We start from the raw sequence: 20,257 nt of genomic DNA, 5'->3' as shown, positions 1-20,257 counted from the left end.
AGTGATAAATGTTTTTCTTTCAAGTGAGTTTTATAGCATCTTTCCTTTTCATATTAAAATCTGTACATTGATAGTTTTGGTGTTTTTAACCAAAAGAAAACACAGCTAACTACGGTTCAACATAATGCTGGGAAATTAAGGAATTAAAGGTGCATGGACTCGGCTCTTGAACACACGCTTGGAGATTGTAGGAAAAGAGTTGGCACGTCTCACAACGCCACCACCGCAGCCAGAACTGTTAGCAACATCCCTGATCAACAACTCATCAATAAGACCGGTTCCAAACCCATTACCAGAGCTGCCCTGTCCACCTGCTCCACGCACTGCATGCGGTCGATAAACAGAACCAGATCCCAGTTTATATGAAAAACTGACAACTCCGTCGGGTTCACCATACCTCCCTCTCACCTGATAACTCACATTCTGCATCGTCTTCCCTTCGGTTTTTGAGCCTTCAAGAAGCTCTTTGATCGGCACACGAACTTCTCCCAAATTCTTATCCAAAAACATTCTCGCACCCTTGATCTTTACCACTAGCGTCAGACGGTTCTCAAGGCCTGCGGCTTCATTCATAGTGAACTTCATGGGGAAATTCCACATGGGGTCTGAACCACCATCTTTATCAATGTGGGTTTTGAACTTTTGTACCTTTTGGTCTGCAGTGCCTGAGATGGTGCTAGCTTTTGTTAGTCCCTTTGCGGAGACGAGAGTGAAGTCTAGGGTGTACTCCATGATTCAAAACTTAAACAACTGGTTTCTTGAACAAATGGTGAATTGTGATGAGAGGGAAAGTGGGGGATATCTATATCTATATATATATAAATGAGATGGATTTGGGCTATGTGTCCTTTGTCTTTGGCCATCTAGGCTGATGTGGCAATTTGGTTTAGGAGGGAAATCCCAATTTGCTTTGTACAATCACGATTCCAAGGAAAAAAGGCGGGATCCGAATTGAGTTGGGTCGGGTTTTTCGAATTCGGGTCATAGTATATATTTCCTTTTTTTTCTCATTCTTCTTGCACACACTTTACAAACCCTAAAAAACTAAGTTGCATCCTCTCTCCTATCACCACCACCAAGATCCTCAATTCTAAACCATAGCCAAATCTCTGCAACATCATCTTCTTCACACAAATCAATCCTATTAACCAATCAAAGGTATGTTTCTATGTTTTTGATTTTATTGTTTCTGATTTCTTTGTTTTACGATTGTAATCTACACAATCGATCCTAAATCTACTTTATTTATGTTATTCAATTCTATAGAAACTTGATTTTATAAAGATTGTGTCGAACGCTATTAACTTCTTCTTTGTCCTAAACTTTGTAGATCTGATCATAAAAGTTGAAGGTATGTTGTTTTAATTTGTTGTTTATCTATTGTGTATCTTTAATCTAACGATTGAACATTTATCTTTCTGTTTTTTTTTTTTTTTTTTTGCAAACAAAATCAAGATCAGAGGTTTTATTATCATCATCTACATATATCAAAGTTACTGATTTTTGTTGATTTTGTTTTTCATGTGGAACCCTAAATCTTGGATAAAATCGGACTCCGATCATTCGTGAAACAACAGAGGTTAGTTAAATGTTATAGCTGTTTTTTTTTTTAAGTTTGTGTAGGTTTGATTTTATCCTTTCTGTTCGGTATTTCTTTTTTTTTTTCGTTGTTTGTTGGTTGTTTGTTGATGATGATTTTGCATTATCCGATTCCAATCATATGAAATGATATTTTGTTGATGTTTTAATTTTGTTCTCATGTTACTCATATTTTTATTTACAGTCTTTTAGTTTGTTGTTGATGATGATATGTTTTGATTGTGTCCGATGTTTTTTGATTGTGTTGATGAAGATTTACAGTGGTCTGATATTTTTTCATCCGGTATAATGTTTTAAAGCTTATTGATTTTGGTTCTAAAAAATAAATATTTTTTATTTTTTTAAACCGTTTCTTTTTATTTTTGAATTTGGAAGTTTCTCAATTGATTAAATTATCTTTTAAAGCTTATTGATTGTTGATTTAGGAATATTGATTGTTTTTCTATAAATACTTTACCGTTTTATTTTTTTAAAAACCTTCATATATATTTTTCAGATATGCATCCCTTGCACAACAGTCCTTCATTTTTAAAGCTTATTGATGAAGATGACCCGATATTTTTGGTACGTTTATGTGTATTCTAATTACTAATCATATTTTAAGTAAACTGATATTTATCTTTTTTTATTTTGTTTTAAACTTATAGCAAATAAATGGTGATTTATATTTAGTATGATAATTTATGGCATTAGATGTTAGTGATATAAATTTCAGAATTCAAATTTTAAATTTTAAATTTTGAGGTTTCTAATTTAAATTTTAAATTTAAAATTTTGAGCAATTTTAAATTTCGTTAGTGATTTATTTTTAATATGCTAATTTTGCGGAATTAAGGTTTCTGTTTCTATAAATAAATGGTGTTACGTTTTTTGAAACCTCAAATTTAAAATTTTAAGGTTTCTATTTATATTTCCGGAATTTAAATTTTAAATTTAAAATTTTGATCAATTTTAAATTTCGTTAGTGAATTATTTTTAGTATGATTATTTTCCGGAATTAGGGTTTCTATTTCCGGAATTCAAATTTTAAATTTATATTTTTGAGCAATTTTAAATTTTGTTAATGATTTTTTTTTTTTGAAACTTCAAATTTAAATTTTAGTGATTTATTTTTAGTATGATAATTTTCCGGAATTAAGGTTTCTATTTAAATTTTATATTTAAAAGTTTTCCATTGTTTCATTTTAAATTTCGAATCTGTAAATTGAATTTAAATTCGAAAGGTTAGATTTTCCTAATAAGTTTGCTTGATTTACGGGATTGGATATTAGTGATTTGATTTTCAGATTTTAAATTTTAAATTTTGAAGTCAATCATTATTTTAAATTTAAATTTTGAAGTAAACCATTATTGTGTTTGATTTTAAATTTTGTATGCTTTGAAATCTTGATGTTTTTTATGAGATGCTTTGACTATATTATTTGTAATTTTAGGGATGCTTCGAGTCTTTGACTGTTGTTTTTATACTCGAGTTGCATATCTCACAAACTTGTTGTGTTTTGTAATTTTAGGTGAAGAGCTTCTTTCACACTCCTTCCCCTACAAGGAACTATTGAATGGGTTCCTGTGAGAAGTTGAAGAAAAGGTATATCTTGCACTGTTTTGTGAGTTATAATTTTTTGTAGTCATAATTTTTGTATTTAATTAGTTTTTAATTCTTTAAAGATGTCTTTAGTTTCTTTTTAAATCTGTTTTTGTTTCTATAAATAGATTAGTGTTGTTAAAGATGATTTTTATATTCGAAATTATGATTCGGTTTCTGTAAATAGACTTTGTTTCTATAAATAGGTTACCGTTATATTTTTTTAAACAATGGTTACTTCCTTTGCAGTTATGGATAATGAAAACAATACTCCTTCGTTATTAAAGTCGATTGAGGACTATGATCCTATATTTTTCGAATTGTTCGTCGACCAAAAAACAGGTTAGTTCAGTTTTGTTGGTGTTGTTTGTTTTTTGATATGTATAGTCTTTCTTTTTTATTTTTGTCTTTAGGTGTTAATTTGAAATTTTATGTGATTATCTTTTGAAGTTCTTATGGTTTGTTTTGTGAGTTATAATTTTTTGTATTTAGTTATGATTTTTGTACTTAGTTAATTGTTAATTCTTTTAAGATGTCTTTAATTTATTTTTAAAGTTGTTTTTGTTTCTATAAATAGATTAGTGTTGTTAAAGATGATTTTTGTATTCGAAATTATGATTCAGTTTATGTAAATTGACTTTGTTTCTATAAATAGATTACCGTTATATTTTTTTTTAAACAGTGGTTACTTCCATTGCAGTTATGGATCATGAAAACAACGCTCCTTCGTTGTTAAAGTTGATTAAGAACTATGATCCTATATTTTTGGTATGTTTCTTAAGTTTTCAGTTTTGTGCACACAATAAGTTATTGCAACTTATATGTTTTTTTTTGTTTCGATTGATAGGAAATACCATATGATTTTGCAACCTTATTGTGGGGAGAACAACTTCCATATGTCAATGTCTTAAAATTAGTGATGATGATTTATCGTGAGTCATTGAGTTATAATTTTTGTATTTAGTTAGTTGTTAATTCTTTAAAGATGCCTTTGATTTCAATTTTAAAGTTGTTTTTGTTTCTATAAACAGATTACTGTTGTTAAAGATTATTTTGTATTCGGAATTATGATTCGGTTTCTGTAAATAGACTTTGTTTCTATAAATATATTACCATTATATATTTTTTAAAACAATGGTTAATTCCTTTGCAGTTATGGATCCTAAAAACAACTCTCATTCGTTGTTAAAGTTGATTGAGGAATATGATCCTATATTTTTGGTATGTTTCCTTACTGATTTGACTTTTAAATTTTAAATTTTGAAATCAATCATTATTTTAAATTTAAATTTGAAAGTTTTCCATTAATGTGTTTGATTTTAAATTCGACTCTGTAAATTGAATTTAAATTTGAAAGGTTAGACTTTCCTAATAAGTTTGCTTGATTTACGGGATTGGATATTAGTGATTTGATTTTCAGATTTTAAATTTTAAATTTTGAAATCAATCATTATTTTAAATTTAAATTTTGAAGTAAACCATTATTGTGTTTGATTTTAAATTTTGAATGCTTTGAAATCCTGATGTTTTTTATGAGATGATTTAACTATATTATTTGTAATTTTAGGGATGTGCTTTTATTTTGATTCATTAGGTGTTTATTTTGGATGGTCCGGAGTTTTTGGCTGCAACTATTTTGGACAGAGATATGCTTGCTATTGCTGTAAATTGGTACCATGTCGGTTGGTTTTGCTTGGTAAGGTTAGACTTTCCTAATAAGTTTGCTTGATTTACGGGATTAGATATTAGTGATTTGATTTTCATATTTTAAATTTTAAATTTTGAAGTTAATCATTATTCTAAATTTAAATTTTGGAATAAACCATTATTGTGTTTGATTTTCAATTTTCAATTTCGAAGTCAATTATTATGTTAAATTTAAATTTTAAAGTTTGCCATTAATGTGTTTGATTTTAAATTTCGAATCTGTAAATTGAATTTAAATTTGAAAAGTTAGTCTTTCCTAATAAGTTTGCTTGATTTACGGGATTGGATATTAGTATACTTTGTTTATTGGGTTTTAACTAATAATTTGATTGACTCGGTTGTTAGATTTGTGAGGATGCGTCGGACAAACAACATTGGGAAAATATACAGTCTTGAGCCTTGGTAAGTTAACACATTAGTTAAGATTATGATGTTTTTTCATGGCACCGACACATTATTTAGTAGTAGCGCATTAGGTTAGTGATATTAAAATTTGTGCCTTGAGAAATTTTGTATATTGATTGATGTTTGAAATTGATTGTGAGGTCTTTGAATGTGCATTGTATTGCTGATTGATGTATGAGATTTTGTTGATTGGCGTAAGGTATTAGATAAGATGTGTTTGAAGTTGTGAAGATGAATAAGTGAGACATGTGTAGCAGATATTAGTGAGTGCACAACACATTAGTTAGGGTTTTGAATTATTGCTACAGGTTAGTGATGTTAGAGATTGTGTTATGAGAAATGTGTAGATTGAATTATGTCTGTGTTTGATTGTGACACCTTTGATTGTGTATGAAATTGCTGGTTATATGAGATTTTGTTGATTGTAGACAAATAAGTTTGAACAAAACTTATTAGATTTGAAAGTTTGTCATTAATGTGTTTGATTTTAAATTTCGAATCTGTATATTGAATTTAAATTTGAAAGGTTAGACTTTTCTAATAAGTTTGCTTGATTTACGGGATTGGATATTAGTGATTTGATTTTCAGATTTTAAATTTTAAATTTTGAATTCAATCATTATTTTAAATTTAAATTTTGAAGTAATGGCAATCTGAGTCTGATTTTTTTCGTGATTAATATCCGCTTGAGTAACCCAATGTGAGTCTGATTTTTTTCGTTAACATTCTGGTAAACTTTCCCGATTTGGGTTTTCTGCAAGGCTAATCATCTAAATTAATTTGTTATTTTTATGGTTTACCATTGCATAAGTTAGTATAATTTGTTGACAAAGTTTTGTTTTGTGGGTTAGTAGTCATAAATTGAGTAATATTCAAGGTTTATGTGTTTTTATTTTGATTCATTAAATAAGATGTGTTTGAGTAATATTCAAGGTTTATGTATTTGTTGATTGGCATAAGGTGTTAGATAAGATGTGTTTGAAGTTGTGAAGATGAATAAGTGAGACATGTGTAGCAGATATTAGTGAGTGCACAACACATTAGTTAGGGTTTTGAATAATTGCTACAGGTTAGTGATGTTAGAGATTGTGTTTTGAGAAATGTGTAGATTGAATTATGTTTGTGTTTGATTGTGACACCTTTGATTGTGCATGAAATTGCTGGTTATATGAGATTTTGTTGATTGTAGACAAATAAGTTTGAACAATTAGATTCACATTTAAGTATAAAAAATGAGAGGTTGTTATAATCTGAATTATATTCTGAACGAAAAACTGAAAGGAAAAGGAAAAAAGAATAATTTAATACAGAGAAAAGAGCATAGAAAGAGAGTTGGCACATTTTTAAAACAAAAAATATAAGGTAACCATGCTTCTAAAATCTACTATACTTTTTAATAATATTTTGTGGAAAATGGACTATATTGGGTAGGTCGTCAAACATGGTTTTTAGGGTCAAAACGGCTGTGTTGGGTTGACTCAGACACTTTTATGAAAAACTTGATGTTTCTGACTTTAATAAACCATTTTTGTAGATGACCAATGTATATCTCTATTTGAGGAATTCTCCAAAGATCCAGAGCCGATTGTTTCATAGAGCTGTGAAGTTGCGTTAAACATACTGGATTTTGAATGATCCGACAAACCATTCGAGGTACTTGGAAGATTAAGTCTCTTATCTGGGTGGTTGTTACAGGTTTAGGATGCTAAATGATTTTGGATGTACTCTGCGATGTCGATGATGCAGAGATGTTGGTGAAGCTCGGGTTAACAACTTCATGTGTATATTTTAATAAATAAAGTTTTTGTTGTTTATATTTTCTAATTTAAACTTTTAATTAACTTCTAAATTTAATTAAATGAGTTTGTTTTGCAGGTTCGAACAACTTCATGTGTATATTTTATTATAAAAAAGAAAAGTTTTTTTTTTGTTTCATGGGTCGTTCAGAGAGGCAAGTTTCTGCCTCCGGTTCTTGCCCGAAGTTTCTGACCTTACTCGCAACCCATTGACTACAACTTTCAATTCAAAACAATTATAAAAAAATTACGTTTGAAAACATGTATTTTTATTTTATTTAATGGCATAACTCGATTAATATAAAGTAAATTTTTCGACCCGCGAAGTTCGCGGGTGATAACCTAGTTTATATACAAAACAAACTAACCTACCTTAAAAATCGATTAAACACATAATAGAAAATTTTGAATTATAAGATAAGATATAATTAAAACCTTATTAAAAACCAACTACTTTATGCATATGGTATTTGTACTATTAGCTTTGGGAGTTTTCCAAAAAAAAATTGGATTTTTCCTTTTTAACCCTAAAGTTTCAATCTTTATCAAGTTAAGTTTAAAGTTTTAATATTTGTTTCCTTTTAACCCTAAAGTTTTATTCTTTAACAATTTGAGTTTAAAGTTTTAATCTTTGGTAATATTTGTTTCCTTTTTAAGCTTTAAGTTTTAATCTTTGTCAATTTGCGTTTAAAGTTTTAATCTTTGGTAATTTAGCTCCTTTAATTAATTTGATTTTCCACTTCTAATTCAAAAGTTTCGATCTTATACAATTTAACCCCTTTGATTAATTTGATTTTTCACTTCTAATTCAAAAGTTTCCATCTTTTGCGATTTAACCATTTTGATTTTTTAACTTTTATGTTGTAATCTTGGCTTTGGGGGTTTTTCAAAGAAAAAATTGTTATGCATATGGTTGTTGTAACCTTCGCTTTGGGGGTTTTACAAAAAAATTGATTTTTTTTACTTTTCACCCAAAAGTATTTCATAAATTACTTTTAACCAAAAACTATTTGTTTTTTTTTTTTTACTTTTAACACAAAACTTTTTATTTTTTGCAAATATGTGTCTTTCTCCTTCACAATTTAGGGTTTAAACCCCCAGACATGGCAGTTACTCTTGTCCTTTAGTACGTTTGTTACACTTACACTATTATAATTTATTGATTTGTCATTTAGTCAACTTTCATTCACATCCCTTTACTTTACTCTTTTGTTTGGTCCCTTATAGTTTTCATTTTCTGCAAATTTTTCTGTTTATGTTTTGTTCTAAATTTTGTGACTTAACACATCGCAACGTGCGTCTTTGGTTTAACGTTTTTACATTCCGTTCTAAATTTTACGAGTTAACACGACGCAACGTGCGTGTGTGTGTGGATGAACGTTTTTACATTGTCTATTTTTTTCCCGTTTGACAGGTTCAACATAACGTGCGCGTCCTAAATCGACTTAGTTATAACTAAAGAATTCCCGCCGCATTGCGGCGGGTCGTAATTCTAGTTATAATGTTAAATTAATGTTTAGATCATGCTCCAATTAATGTATAAACAATATATATACAGATAATCTCATATATAAATTATGAATTATATACAACAATAATATTTATTATGAATTATATACAAGAATAATATTTTAACTTTTAAAATCAAGGAATTTACAATTTTATAGAATAAGACGAAAGATCAAATACAAATACATTTACCGTACAAAACGTACGAATCAAAGGTTTTCCTGAAAAAACGCAGTGACATTTTCGTAATTATTTACTCGTATAGTAATTATCAAAATTACCCTACAAATGATGTTGTAGGGTAATTTTGTAAAATGATATTGTAAGGTAATTTTGTAGAGTATCATAATTACTCTACAAATTATCTTGTAATGTAACTTTGTTCTTGTAGGGTAATTTTGAATTGTATGTTGTTTGATAAACTAGTAGAGTAATTTTGATACACTTGTTAGTAATTTTCATAATTACCCTACAAGATCATTTTAAACAATTACACTACAAGATCATTTGTATGGTAATTTTGATAATTACTCTACGAGCACATAATTACGAAAAAATACCACCGGTCTTTTTTTTTTTTTTTTTACTTTTTCATGCCTTTCTTAGATTTTGTACGGGAACTTTAATAACAATTAAAATTTTGAATTAACATACTTGTAAAGATTCGCCATGTATTTTTCCAGCTACATTATCGTGTCGTGGATGATGATGCGTTACATATCTTTCTAGGTCTTTTAAGTCAATTATCTTTAATGATATTAATAATAATAATTTCATTTACCGAAAGATATAACTAGGAATTTTTTTCACGCGCGCTAATTGGTGATGTAATGCGCTTATTAAGTAATAAAAAAGGTGGTTAGAACCATGACAACCGCATAAAAGCCCAAATCAAAGTCAACCTCGTCACAACGTTCGGTCTATTACTGACAAATAAGAAAAAAAAAAAACACACCCATAAAAGGTAAAAGTGTTGCGGCGATGTAATGCATTTTTCGGTAATTTAAAGAGACGGTTAGAACGTAAAGTTTTTCAAATGATATGTATACCATTAACTGAAAGGACCAAATCTGTCAAAGCAAAATAAAGAACCAAAGCCGGGAGGTGCATTCACCACCGACTTTAGTTAGTATATAGGATAGTCATTACCCAACGTTTATTTGGTATAATTAGGGTGTTCAAAAAATTCATGCCTCGCAGCTCGCTCGAAACTCGCTCGAAAAAAGCTCGAAGGAAGCTCGGCGCGAAATTGGCTCAGTTGTAAACGAACCAGCTCGGCTCGGCTCGATTTGTAAACAAGCCGAGCTCGAGCTTGGCCTAGCTCGGCTCGTGAGCTGGCTCGATAAGTTTACATCCTTCATTTTTTTTTGTCCCACGTCGCTTAGAAAACAAAAACTAAGGGAGTGTCTCCCCTATAAAAGAAGGTATAGACAATGTACAAAGTGAATTAACTATTTATACTTGCATATTTAGCCATATGGTTAAATTGCATGGCAATTATGGCCCTTAGTCTATGAAGAAATTCATTTTTGAGGACTTTTTAAGTAGTAAATTTTGCGGTTGTTTGTTAGTTCGAGCTAGATCGAGTCGAGCCGAGCTAGCTCGAATTCTAATCAAGTAGAGCCCGAGCCTCAAATCTTAGCTCGATTTAAAATTAGAGCTCGAGCCGAGCCAGCTCGAATTCTAATCGAGTAGAGCCCGAGCCTCAAATCTTAGCTCGATTTAAAATTAGAGCTCGAGCCGAGCCAGCTCGAATCGCGTTCGAGCCGAGCTTGAGCTGGGTCTAGCTCGGCTCGTTTACAGCCCTAGGTATAATTGCTCAAAATACATATTAGTTGTGTTACTAATAAGTTGTGTGTTACGTACACCGTATATAACTACCTCTCCTACATTAATTCAAGATTCCAAAAGTGAGTATGGAAAAGTAATTCCTTCATCTTAATATGTAAGTTGATTAAGAGTTTAAACCAACCAAACCGCTAAAACGGAAGCAAATCAACCAGTTAAATACTTAAAAAAAAAACTCAATTCATGGTTCGGAACTTGGGAACCGACTATTTATCTTTACTATAACTACGAACCATCTCAATCATCTTGTAAACTTTTAATTTTTTTATCAGATTTTATTCCTTTTCAGTTTTATGTAACTAAGCAATTCATCACAGATACAAGTGTAAAAAACTAATGAAAAAAAAAAAAAAAACCTTTAACAAAAGAATAAAAAGACCAAAAACATTTGTCTAATTCTGTGGTATGATTATGAAGTTGTACTAAGATACATTACTCCAAACAAAGGAAAAAAATAAGAGCAGAAACAATAGATGTCTATAGTCTTCCTATTGCCATCATATTATACCTCTCAACAAAAAACAGAAATCTAAAAAAACCAATTCAGCATATAAATATTTAAAACAAAAGTACCTAAAATCCAATAAAACATAAACATCATCTTTCTTCTTCAACTCAATTGTATACTATGCTCCTCTAACAAACAACCTATTTCTTTTATGTCTCCTTAATTTTCACACACAAAATCAATCTTCCAAAAACTACCAACCTTTTAGCATTTTCCTCTTCTCCATCTCTACTTCTACGGTATGCGCTTCAATCACACGAATCATTGTATATACTGAGATTAAGTTGAGATGGAAGATGCATGGTTTTGCTTGCTAAGTTTAAGGTCGCATTTGGAGTTTAAGAGCTCGGGACAATGGTGCCCACATACCCGAACCCGACAATCAAGAATGTGATCGTTTGGAGGAATATGTATATGAAGTAGTTGTGCTTTCCATACATGAAGTCATAGCATCCGGTGAAGAAGAGGAATACCGCAAATCCAAGCTCCGTAAGATGAATTCTACATCACCAAAAACTCATGAGTTTTACTACTATTTTTTTTATAATTATATATAGAAATGGTGTATATTTTTATCTCTATTTTATACATTGTTTAACAAAAGTTGGAAGGAATCACATTCCTGGTCCACTAACCATTCTATTCCTTATCTAATTTTTATATACCAAATGCAACAAATAATTATTGTGTAGTTAGTGAAGTGAGTTTGGTCATATTACCAAAACATAACACTCAAATGTCCAAAGAATATTGGATTTGGTCAAGTTTAAAAAAAATGAAAAGAAAGAAAGACGAGAAAATATTAGAACAAAGGGAGAGGTATGATTTTTACCTGTCACCGATATTGAATTTGAATTTTTTTGGAGCCGGTTTACCAGCGGTTTTGTTGTTCTTGAGAGCGTCTCCTAGCTTCTCAGTAACGACCCACTCGTTAGATCTCTTTGCATCAAGTAAACCAATGAATGTAGCCTTTGTACGGTGCAGGGACATCACATTCTCAAAAAGAATCCAGTAGAACAATAAATGTATAGACCTGAAAAATATTTAAAAACATCACATTTAACAAGTTTCCTCTACTCATTATACAGTTTGTTAAATTATACAAAATTTGAAAGACGTTACAGTCATGACGATGAAATAATACCTTGGAGTTCCGACTGAATTTAAGGTGGTGATGATGCATGGGATGTAAATGGCGCCCCATATCGGAACTTCGACTTCAGGGACCAAAATAGTGAGGGGGAGAACCACACAGAAAAAGAAAAATGTGACCATATGAGCTATGATCTTTCTTACAAAGAAGAAACTGTAAATCACATACACCTTCTTCCACAATGTCACTTTCTGCACCCATAATAATATCATTGCTGTCGTCAATACGCATCAAGAAAGAAGACTAAAAAGAAAAGATCATAATAAAACGAGCTTAACGAACCTTGTTTTTAACGATCTCCATCACCATTTTCCTAAAAAGATTGGCTGGACCACAAGACCACCTATGTTGCTGATAACGAAAGGCTTTGAATGTACTAGGAAGTTCACTTTTCACCTACACCGTTCATCAAATTTGCTCATTAATTCAAGAATTAATTGTGTTTTTCCAGTTTTAGATTGTGGGTCCCATCCAAAGATTGATTAAAATGCCAACTTTGCATCTTAATTCAAGATTTAACTGTGGGTAGATTGATAGAAAAATGAGTAACCTGAAGGTCACCAAGATAGAGGAATTTCCATCCCTTGAGACCTGCGCGAACCGCAAGATCCATGTCCTCCACGGTGGTCCTGTCCTTCCACCCTCCGGCTTCATTAATAGCCGCAATTCGCCACACGCCACCAGTTCCTGCGGTAATTGCATTCATGTTAATTACCTTACTTGTTCATAAATGATTAAAAAGATCGTTAATTAACTTTGGTAATGTACCATTAAATCCGAAAAATGCATGAGTAGCTGATCCTACTTCTTGCTCCACTGTGAAATGGTAATCTAGTGACATTTCTTGCATTCTTGTCAATAAACATTCATCCGAGTTCACTGAAAAATTAATACAAAAAACAAAAAAAAAATCAATGAATATAAAAAAGTACCAACAATTAATACATAAAATTTGTTACAATGACTTGATATAACAAATAATAAATGGTCACTAAATAATTAAATGAAAAAAAATGAACAACAAAATATATAAAGTGATTAGTACAGTGGGGTGATGAATTATTGGCCAATGTAACATGTTTCTACATAACAAACACAACACGCCATTGAGCACATGAACTCACAGCTAGATTTTTTGTCACAATCCCACGTGTAATTATCAATCGCCATCTCATCTATATCTAATCTCTTCATCTTAAATACATTTTTTATATGTAATAAAAAAATAACAACAAATAAAAAAAAAGTTTTTTTGACCAAGAGGGTAAAAATGTAAATTCAAGAGCCTTGGAGTTGAGTGTCGGTGAGAAATTGCTAAATGCCCCTCGTATAGTGAAGTTGCTATTTACTTTTAAAAAATCCTTAAAAATAATATGATTATAAATGTTCAAAGGTGCAATATTTATTTATGCCGGTTATTATGGGTGACCCATCAAGGGGACAACTTTTAAAGCATAACGTACAACTTTAAGTAGTGCATTTTATTTGTGTCATAATCGGACGGCTAGGATCCCGTGATTTGTGGAGTCTGAATGGGCCCACATCTCTTTTTTTCCTGCGACATGTATTAGATCCTTGTACTATACTCATGTTTTAGCACTGACCCCTGTACTTTTGAAATATGCTCTGTCTAACCCAAAGTTATACGCTTGTTGTCACCAATTATTTGTTTCCTGATATTTTATTTTCTTTTACTATTATTATATTATATTAAAATTAAATTATTTAATGAATATCTATGCTTTCCATTATTCTAATGAAATAAAAGTTGAATATGATATATACCTTTTTTTAAAACTGGGGCCAGGGGGGCTACCGACACTTCTACACTTAATCTTTTTTTCTTTTAATTTTTTATTTGATTCCTTATTTATAATTATAATGGGGTTAGTAACCTAATAGTAACTATTTTATTAGTGAAATGTTGACTTAATTAACCAACATTTAAGAGCCATATAGGATTAAAAGAGTTACCAAAGCGCCATCGAGCTTGAACAAGGGCGATTTGAGGGTTGAACTCAAGGAACGGGATGGCTCGGCGGAGAAAATCGGGCTCTGGCCGAAAATCGGCATCAAATATGGTCACATATTCACAATCCTTAACATAATCATGCTTTAATCCTTCTTTAAGTGCACCGGCTTTGTAACCTCCTCTGCTTTCTCTAATTTGATACCTTATATTTACCCCTTTGCTTGCCCACCTTTGGCATTCTTTCTCAATCATATCCTAAAATTCATACAACATATTAAATAATTAATTACTTGTGACCTTGTGGTAAATTATTATTCTCTTTTACAAAAACAATATTAAAGTACAAACCATATAAAACCAAAAAGATAGTAATAATGGCACTACATGTTGAATGAGTTAATTCGGTTGTTGGAACTAAATTACTAAAACAGTAAAAATAAATGTTGGAACAACACTTGGTCATGCCACTTATGACCCAAAAATATTTAAAATTTCATAACAAGAAACACATGACCAATAAAAAGTGAAAACCAAATCCATTTCTACCAATTGGAGCACAATCCGGATCTTGAAACCAAATTTTATAAATTAAAAAAAAAAACAATATAATCATTTAACCAATAATAAGTAAAAAGGGTTAAACATGATGCACAATGAATCAATGATTGCAATCTTTTTTACACTTAACAACTTGTACTATTATCAAACACTTGTAGTACCTTAATAACATAGTCAGTAGAATCATCCAACACTTGAATCACAAGCCGATCGGACGGCCACGATAGATTACACGCCGCCCCAATTGAGATCTTGTACACCTATCAATGACATCACACATTCATTCAACACAAAAACATTTTCATAAATCACAATCAAACACAACAATATTCTAACAAACAAACAAACAAACCTCTTTCTCATTAAACATAGGAATTTGGATCAAAACCATAGGAAAAGCAGAGTTTCCGATCTCCAAATCATCTCGAATGGGTTCCCAATTGTATCGCTTTTCGGGTTTTTTCCAAAAGAGTTTTACAAGGATAATAACGATGCCCATGTAAAGGCGTTCGACGAAAAGCATCACTGTCATTGCTAAACAAATGTAGACAGCTAACTGCAACAATGGGACAATCAATGGGGCTTTAATTAAGTCCCACAACATCCCAATTTGCGCCGCTAAGTCCACCGACGCTCCCGGAAAACTCTCCGGGATCAGATTCTTGCCGGAAATAACGTCCCCCATATTTCAAGGGTAGATCTGTGGGTGAGATTTGAAGGGTTTTTGTTTGAGATTAATGGCTCTGAATTCCTATCCTCTGTTTCAGATTATGCCAAAACGGTGCTGCTTCTTGGATCAGAATAGAGAAGAAGCAGAGGAATGTTGTGGCATTATGAAGAGAGGATAGGAATGGAGAGAGTGAAGGTCTAGAGAGAGAGAAGAGTGGATCAAGGGTAGGAGAGAGAGTAGGGGTTTGACGATTTTTATAGTCAATTTACATCTTTTTTTTTTTTAATTTAGTATTTTAGTTTTATTACCTTGTTATATTATATTTTTTATTGTGTTTTTGGTATGCAAATTGTGTTACTTTGAGTCATGCTTTCTATGTGTTTTGTAAAATTAGTCCTTTAATTTATTTATTTTTTTCACAGGAAGTTGTTGCAAGTGAAAACTCAGGGGTGGTTGTTACTTGTTTAGTGTGGCGGTAACGATACTTTTCTAAGTGGTTGTTCAATAAGTAAGTTAACAAACAATGACGTTTTGTGTGTATAAATTTGACGTAGGGTAATTTAGTTTTCATTAAATACAAGATTTTTATACATGGTCAACGAGCAATGTTTGAGATTGGGAATTCGATATGTTGTTGGTGTTCCATGAGTGTTCAGAGTTCACTAGTGCAGTCATGTACGCATGAATGCCATTTGAAGTGACAAAACATGTCGTTATCTGTAGTGTTATACCAATAAAGATTTTTTGTATTTAAGAAGTATTCATGAATAACAAAATGATCATGTGAAGCTTTGTAATTTTAGAATTTTTCATAACCAATTAGTTTGTGACAGTAATACTTCACATTAGTAGTTATATTTGATTGTTTTCTACTATATTTTTCTTTTATTATTAACTCTAAAACAAAATGCATGAGCATTATTGTATCAGGCTTTGTAATATAGTCATTCACTTAAATATTAACCACTTATAAGTTATAATATAGTAATAAGTAGACCTCAGATTTATTCTTATCAAACACTAATGGGAGTGTATGTGCATATGTTGAAAATCAAGGAGTTAAATAGTAAAAATGTAAGAAGAAAGGGGTCAAAGTGAAATTTCGATGAATGAATTACTTTATTTACAAAGGTGAAAGGAGTCAACGGCCAGCCTCCGGTTGGTAATTTTGGAAGCTGTACCGTAACATAAGGATATTCCGGCGTATAAAACTAAATCCCGTCCTCTTATCAACAAAATTGTAAAGTAATTTAATTTAATAATACTGCTACTCGGATGGTTGTAAACGAATCGAACGAATCATAAGACTGTGGGGTGTGGACTTAGGTTTGGGGCATGGGAAACCCTCCCAAGCCTTGCACACCATCCCCTATGGGCTTGGCTTTGGGCGTTGCCCCTCTAGCGTTGGTATTGTGCCTGGCGTGGGGAGCTGGCTGGGTTAAAGTGGCTGGCTGTGATTGGCTGGTTAATTAAATGAAATTTTTAATAGGGCTAACCATGCCCAGCTAAAAAAAAAAAAAGCCACGTCACCCCATACCCAAAAAAGCCACGCCCAGCCAAGCCACATCATGTGGAGCCCACCTCCGCCACATGTCAACCCAAGCCACCCACACCCCGCAGTCTAAACATAATCATACTCGTGTTTGGTCCTTAATGATATAATTGGTTTATAACATTTACTGAACGAGATTTTATGTCTCTGTTTGTTCATTAAGAAAATAAGCGTGTTCACGAACACAAATGGACACAAACAAAATCAACGAAAGCTAGAGGCGGATGGCGGAGGGAGCAGAGCTGGAATATGAAGTCCTAATCGTGGAACGGATGTCGATAGTATTCATCGATGACTCGACGTGAATAAGGAGAAGGAAAGGGGAACAATGCATAAATAAGGTAGGAATGAGGTTTTGTATTTGATTTGTTAAGACAATAAGTAAAAAAACAATTAAAGAATATAATAAAGTTTAGATAAAATTAAATAAGTGAACAAAAATCTTTAGTGAACAGCATAGACAAATGAACATGAACAAACGTAAATGTACGAACATTTAAGAACCCATTCCTGAACGTTCACGAACACAATTGAACGAACGAGACCTATGTTCCTATTCGTTCATTTAATAAAGGTGCTACAGTGGTTACGGCGGAAGGAGACGGTTGGGTCGTGACTCCAGTGGTTCAAGTAGTGGCGGCAGCTTGTGGTCAAATGAGTAGTTGCGGTGGCGAGTGGTGGTACACAGATACATGAAAGGTCGTTTGCTAGTCAGAAAATGCTCAAAAGCTTCAGTTTTGTATTGTACTGTAACGATGGTTGCGGTGGTGTAATTATGGCGTCGGTAGCTGCGATGGTTGCGGGTGGGGTTGGTGAAGGCGACAGGGTGAAGTGGTGGCGGTAGGGTGATGGTGAATGGGGGTGGTTGGTTTGGGGATGGGTGGTTGATGGTGGAGGCGGGTATGGGTTTAGGAGGCGGAGCGTGTGGTGGTGGAAGGGGATGGCGGTGGTGGGGAGTGGTGATGTCGACGGTGGTGGTGATGGTGATGGTGGTTTTTAGTGAGAGAGAGAGAGAGAGTAGAAATAGATAGAGATATAAGTGTCTCTAAGTGTGTGTATATACATATATGTTTTATTTATTTAATACTTGATTAGTTTATTTTATTTTATATTAAGGGTATTATAATCATTTCACACCAACTTAACTGAGAAAGCTAACCCTCATTCACACCAGGGAGTATCCAAGAACGAATTTGCTAAAGTTGGGGACTGTAGCTGTAATTTTTAATATGTAAGGACTAAAGGTGAAATTTGGGCAAACCACATAAACAATTCGGGCACTTTTCTCATTAAAGTGTAAATAGAACCGAGTCAACCCATCAAACTATTTCAAACCCGACCCGTTTAGACAAATATTTTTATAAGTTTGAACTTGAGATTGACTAAACTCCCTTATATTAAACATAAGTTATAAATGTCATTTTAAGTTTGGGTTAGGTTAGAAATGCACACGTCAACTTTGCTTACTAAAATAGGTATGCCCGAACAACGGTTGTAGGTGGTAAAATAAGTACACCAGAACAACAGTTGTAGGTAGTATTGGTTTTTTAACTAGCGAGTCAAATGTTAGATAAAGGACTTTATGACTTGTGAGTTTTGCTGACCAAATATTGGATATAAATAATATAAATTCTAGAAATAGTTTGTTTGTAATTAAAGAAGTCGGTGTAACAAAAGTCGTTACTGTGAGTTAGTTCCTTAGAAAAAAACTTAAATAATTTATCAAACGAATGAAATTTAAATAAATATAAAAATATATATAAATTGAAAACGTATAACATGTTTTGCTGACAAGAAAGGAATGAAATCAAAATATAGAAAAAACTTTAAATATTTAATAAAAGAGTAAATTACCTTTTGAGCAGTTTTGTTTTAGTTGTTTTAACTATTTGAATTCAAAATCAAAATGTTAAACGCTCTAAGTCCCTAGACGTTTTTGATAACCATTTGAGTCATTTTGAGTCGAATTTTTAACCTTTTGAGTCCAATTTAAAAAAATAAAAATAAATTGGACTCAAAACGTTATAAAATGAACAAAATTGGGCTCAAAGCTTTATAAAATGAGCGGTTAGAGATTCAGGGCGTTAAACTTTTAGATTTTGAACTCAAGTGGTTAAAACTACTAAAACACATGGACTCAAAAAGTAATTTACTCTTAATAAAATTACTTTAAATAAGGTATAAAGTTAACAATAAAGAATAATAATAATAATAATAATAATAATAATAATAAAAATAATTATTAGACAAATAACTCACATTTTTAAATTATGAAACTTTAAAAATTTTATAAATTCTAAAAAATGTTAGATATAACTAATTATTTAAAAAATTAAAAAATAAATGAAAATTGAGAAAAAAAAAAACAAGGCGAATTGGAAATAAATAATCCCACCTAACTCAATTTGACCGATAATAATCCGAAGTTAGTTATTGGCGGATAATAATCCGAACTGGTCAAATTTTTTTGGCAAATTGGATTTAAATAATCCCAACTCACTGTTATTGGCCAATAATAATCCCAACTCATTTAATCACCAATAATAATCCGAACTATTCACTTTTTTTTGTAAAATACTCTCAGTTAAAAAAACACTAACTAGGTTAAAAATTTGCTGATGTGGCTTGCCACGTCACCTGCCACATCAGTTGCCACGTAATCGAAAAATGCCACGTAGACTGCCACATCAGGTGCCACGTCATCAAAAATGCCACGTAGACTGTCACATCAGCTGCCACGTCATCAAAAATGCCACATCAACTGCCACGTCATATGACACATCAACTAAAAGGGCCACATCAGATGCCACATCAGCAAATTTTTAACCTAGTTAGTGTTTTTTTAACTGGGATTATTTTACAAACAAAAGTGAATAGTTCGGATTATTATTGGTGATTAAATGAGTTCGGATTATTATTAGCCAATAACAGTGAGTTGGGATTATTTAAATCCAATTTGCCAATTTTTTTTTTTTTTTTTTTTTTTTGTAAAATAGTCCGCCGTTAAAATAGCTTAACAGAGCTAAGTTTTTTTCCTAAATACAAACTGATATTTTAGGGCTTTTGATCAGAACGAGGATACGAGTCAATTGATGTAAAACTTAACTCGAAATTGTGCTCGAAATGGTTTGATTTTTGTTAATTGGAAGTTTAAACACCCGAATTGAAGCACCGTTTTCGTGGGTTGGGACAGTATTTTGAGGTAAGTTTTACATCAATTGACTCGTATCCTCGTTCTGATCAAAAGCCCTAAAACATCGATTTGTAATTCGGAAAAAAACTTAACTCCGTTAAGCTATTTTAGCGGCGGACTATTTTACAAAAAAAATTGACCAGTTCGGATTATTATTGGCTAATAACTGACTTGGGATTATTATCGGCCAAATTGAATTAGGTGA

General features: G+C 31.8%; 2 protein-coding genes and 3 long non-coding RNA genes across 6 annotated transcripts; 3 read left to right on the top strand and 2 right to left on the bottom strand.

The window, feature by feature from the left end:
- Window positions 1-135: 135 nt before the first annotated feature.
- Window positions 136-732, bottom strand: LOC110904211 (protein SRC2-like). The gene has a single exon (XM_022150039.2). It carries the CDS (start codon window positions 730-732, stop codon window positions 136-138), a length of 597 nt encoding a protein of 198 aa, XP_022005731.1.
- A 707-nt stretch (window positions 733-1,439) lies between these two features.
- Window positions 1,440-3,521, top strand: LOC110906047. The gene is made up of 4 exons (XR_002573613.2): window positions 1,440-1,579; window positions 2,096-2,163; window positions 3,111-3,184; window positions 3,431-3,521. It is a non-coding gene; the product is annotated as an uncharacterized LOC110906047 (long non-coding RNA).
- A 387-nt stretch (window positions 3,522-3,908) lies between these two features.
- LOC110906048 lies at window positions 3,909-4,182 on the top strand. The gene is made up of 2 exons (XR_002573614.1): window positions 3,909-3,949; window positions 4,029-4,182. It is a non-coding gene; the product is annotated as an uncharacterized LOC110906048 (long non-coding RNA).
- A 179-nt stretch (window positions 4,183-4,361) lies between these two features.
- On the top strand, window positions 4,362-7,351 carry LOC110906050. 2 transcript variants are annotated; one of them, XR_002573616.2, is made up of 4 exons: window positions 4,362-4,402; window positions 4,776-4,877; window positions 5,234-5,290; window positions 6,828-7,351. It is a non-coding gene; the product is annotated as an uncharacterized LOC110906050 (long non-coding RNA). The 2 variants fall into 2 exon arrangements; XR_002573615.2 differs by having other exon boundaries at window positions 4,776-4,882.
- A 3,483-nt stretch (window positions 7,352-10,834) lies between these two features.
- On the bottom strand, window positions 10,835-15,542 carry LOC110904212 (glucomannan 4-beta-mannosyltransferase 2). Its single transcript, XM_022150040.2, has 9 exons — window positions 14,990-15,542; window positions 14,799-14,897; window positions 14,082-14,334; window positions 12,876-12,986; window positions 12,658-12,794; window positions 12,390-12,503; window positions 12,099-12,298; window positions 11,787-11,987; window positions 10,835-11,455 (listed from the first exon to the last, which is right to left on the bottom strand). The coding sequence occupies exons 1-9, from the start codon at window positions 15,320-15,322 to the stop codon at window positions 11,293-11,295; spliced, it is 1,611 nt and encodes a 536-aa protein (XP_022005732.1). The 5' UTR covers window positions 15,323-15,542; the 3' UTR covers window positions 10,835-11,292.
- Between the last annotated feature and the right edge of the window lie 4,715 nt (window positions 15,543-20,257).

The sequence above is a fragment of the Helianthus annuus genome, chromosome 14 (genome assembly GCF_002127325.2).
Source record: "Helianthus annuus cultivar XRQ/B chromosome 14, HanXRQr2.0-SUNRISE, whole genome shotgun sequence".
In the NCBI taxonomy this organism is placed as follows: domain Eukaryota; kingdom Viridiplantae; phylum Streptophyta; class Magnoliopsida; order Asterales; family Asteraceae; genus Helianthus; species Helianthus annuus.
Note: the sequence above shows the minus strand (reverse complement) of the source record. Positions and strands in the feature narration are given on the sequence as shown.

Excerpts from the sequence above, each read along its gene's own strand:
- LOC110904212 (XM_022150040.2), bottom strand. The coding sequence starts at position 15,322 with ATGGGGGACGTTATTTCCGGCAAGAATCTGATCCCGGAGAGTTTTCCG. Across the intron at positions 14,335-14,798 it reads CTACTGACTATGTTATTAAG|GATATGATTGAGAAAGAATG; the intron begins GTACTACAAGTG and ends TATGAATTTTAG. Across the intron at positions 12,795-12,875 it reads TGCATTTTTCGGATTTAATG|GAACTGGTGGCGTGTGGCGA; the intron begins GTACATTACCAA and ends CAATTACCGCAG.
- LOC110904211 (XM_022150039.2), bottom strand. The coding sequence starts at position 732 with ATGGAGTACACCCTAGACTTCACTCTCGTCTCCGCAAAGGGACTAACA.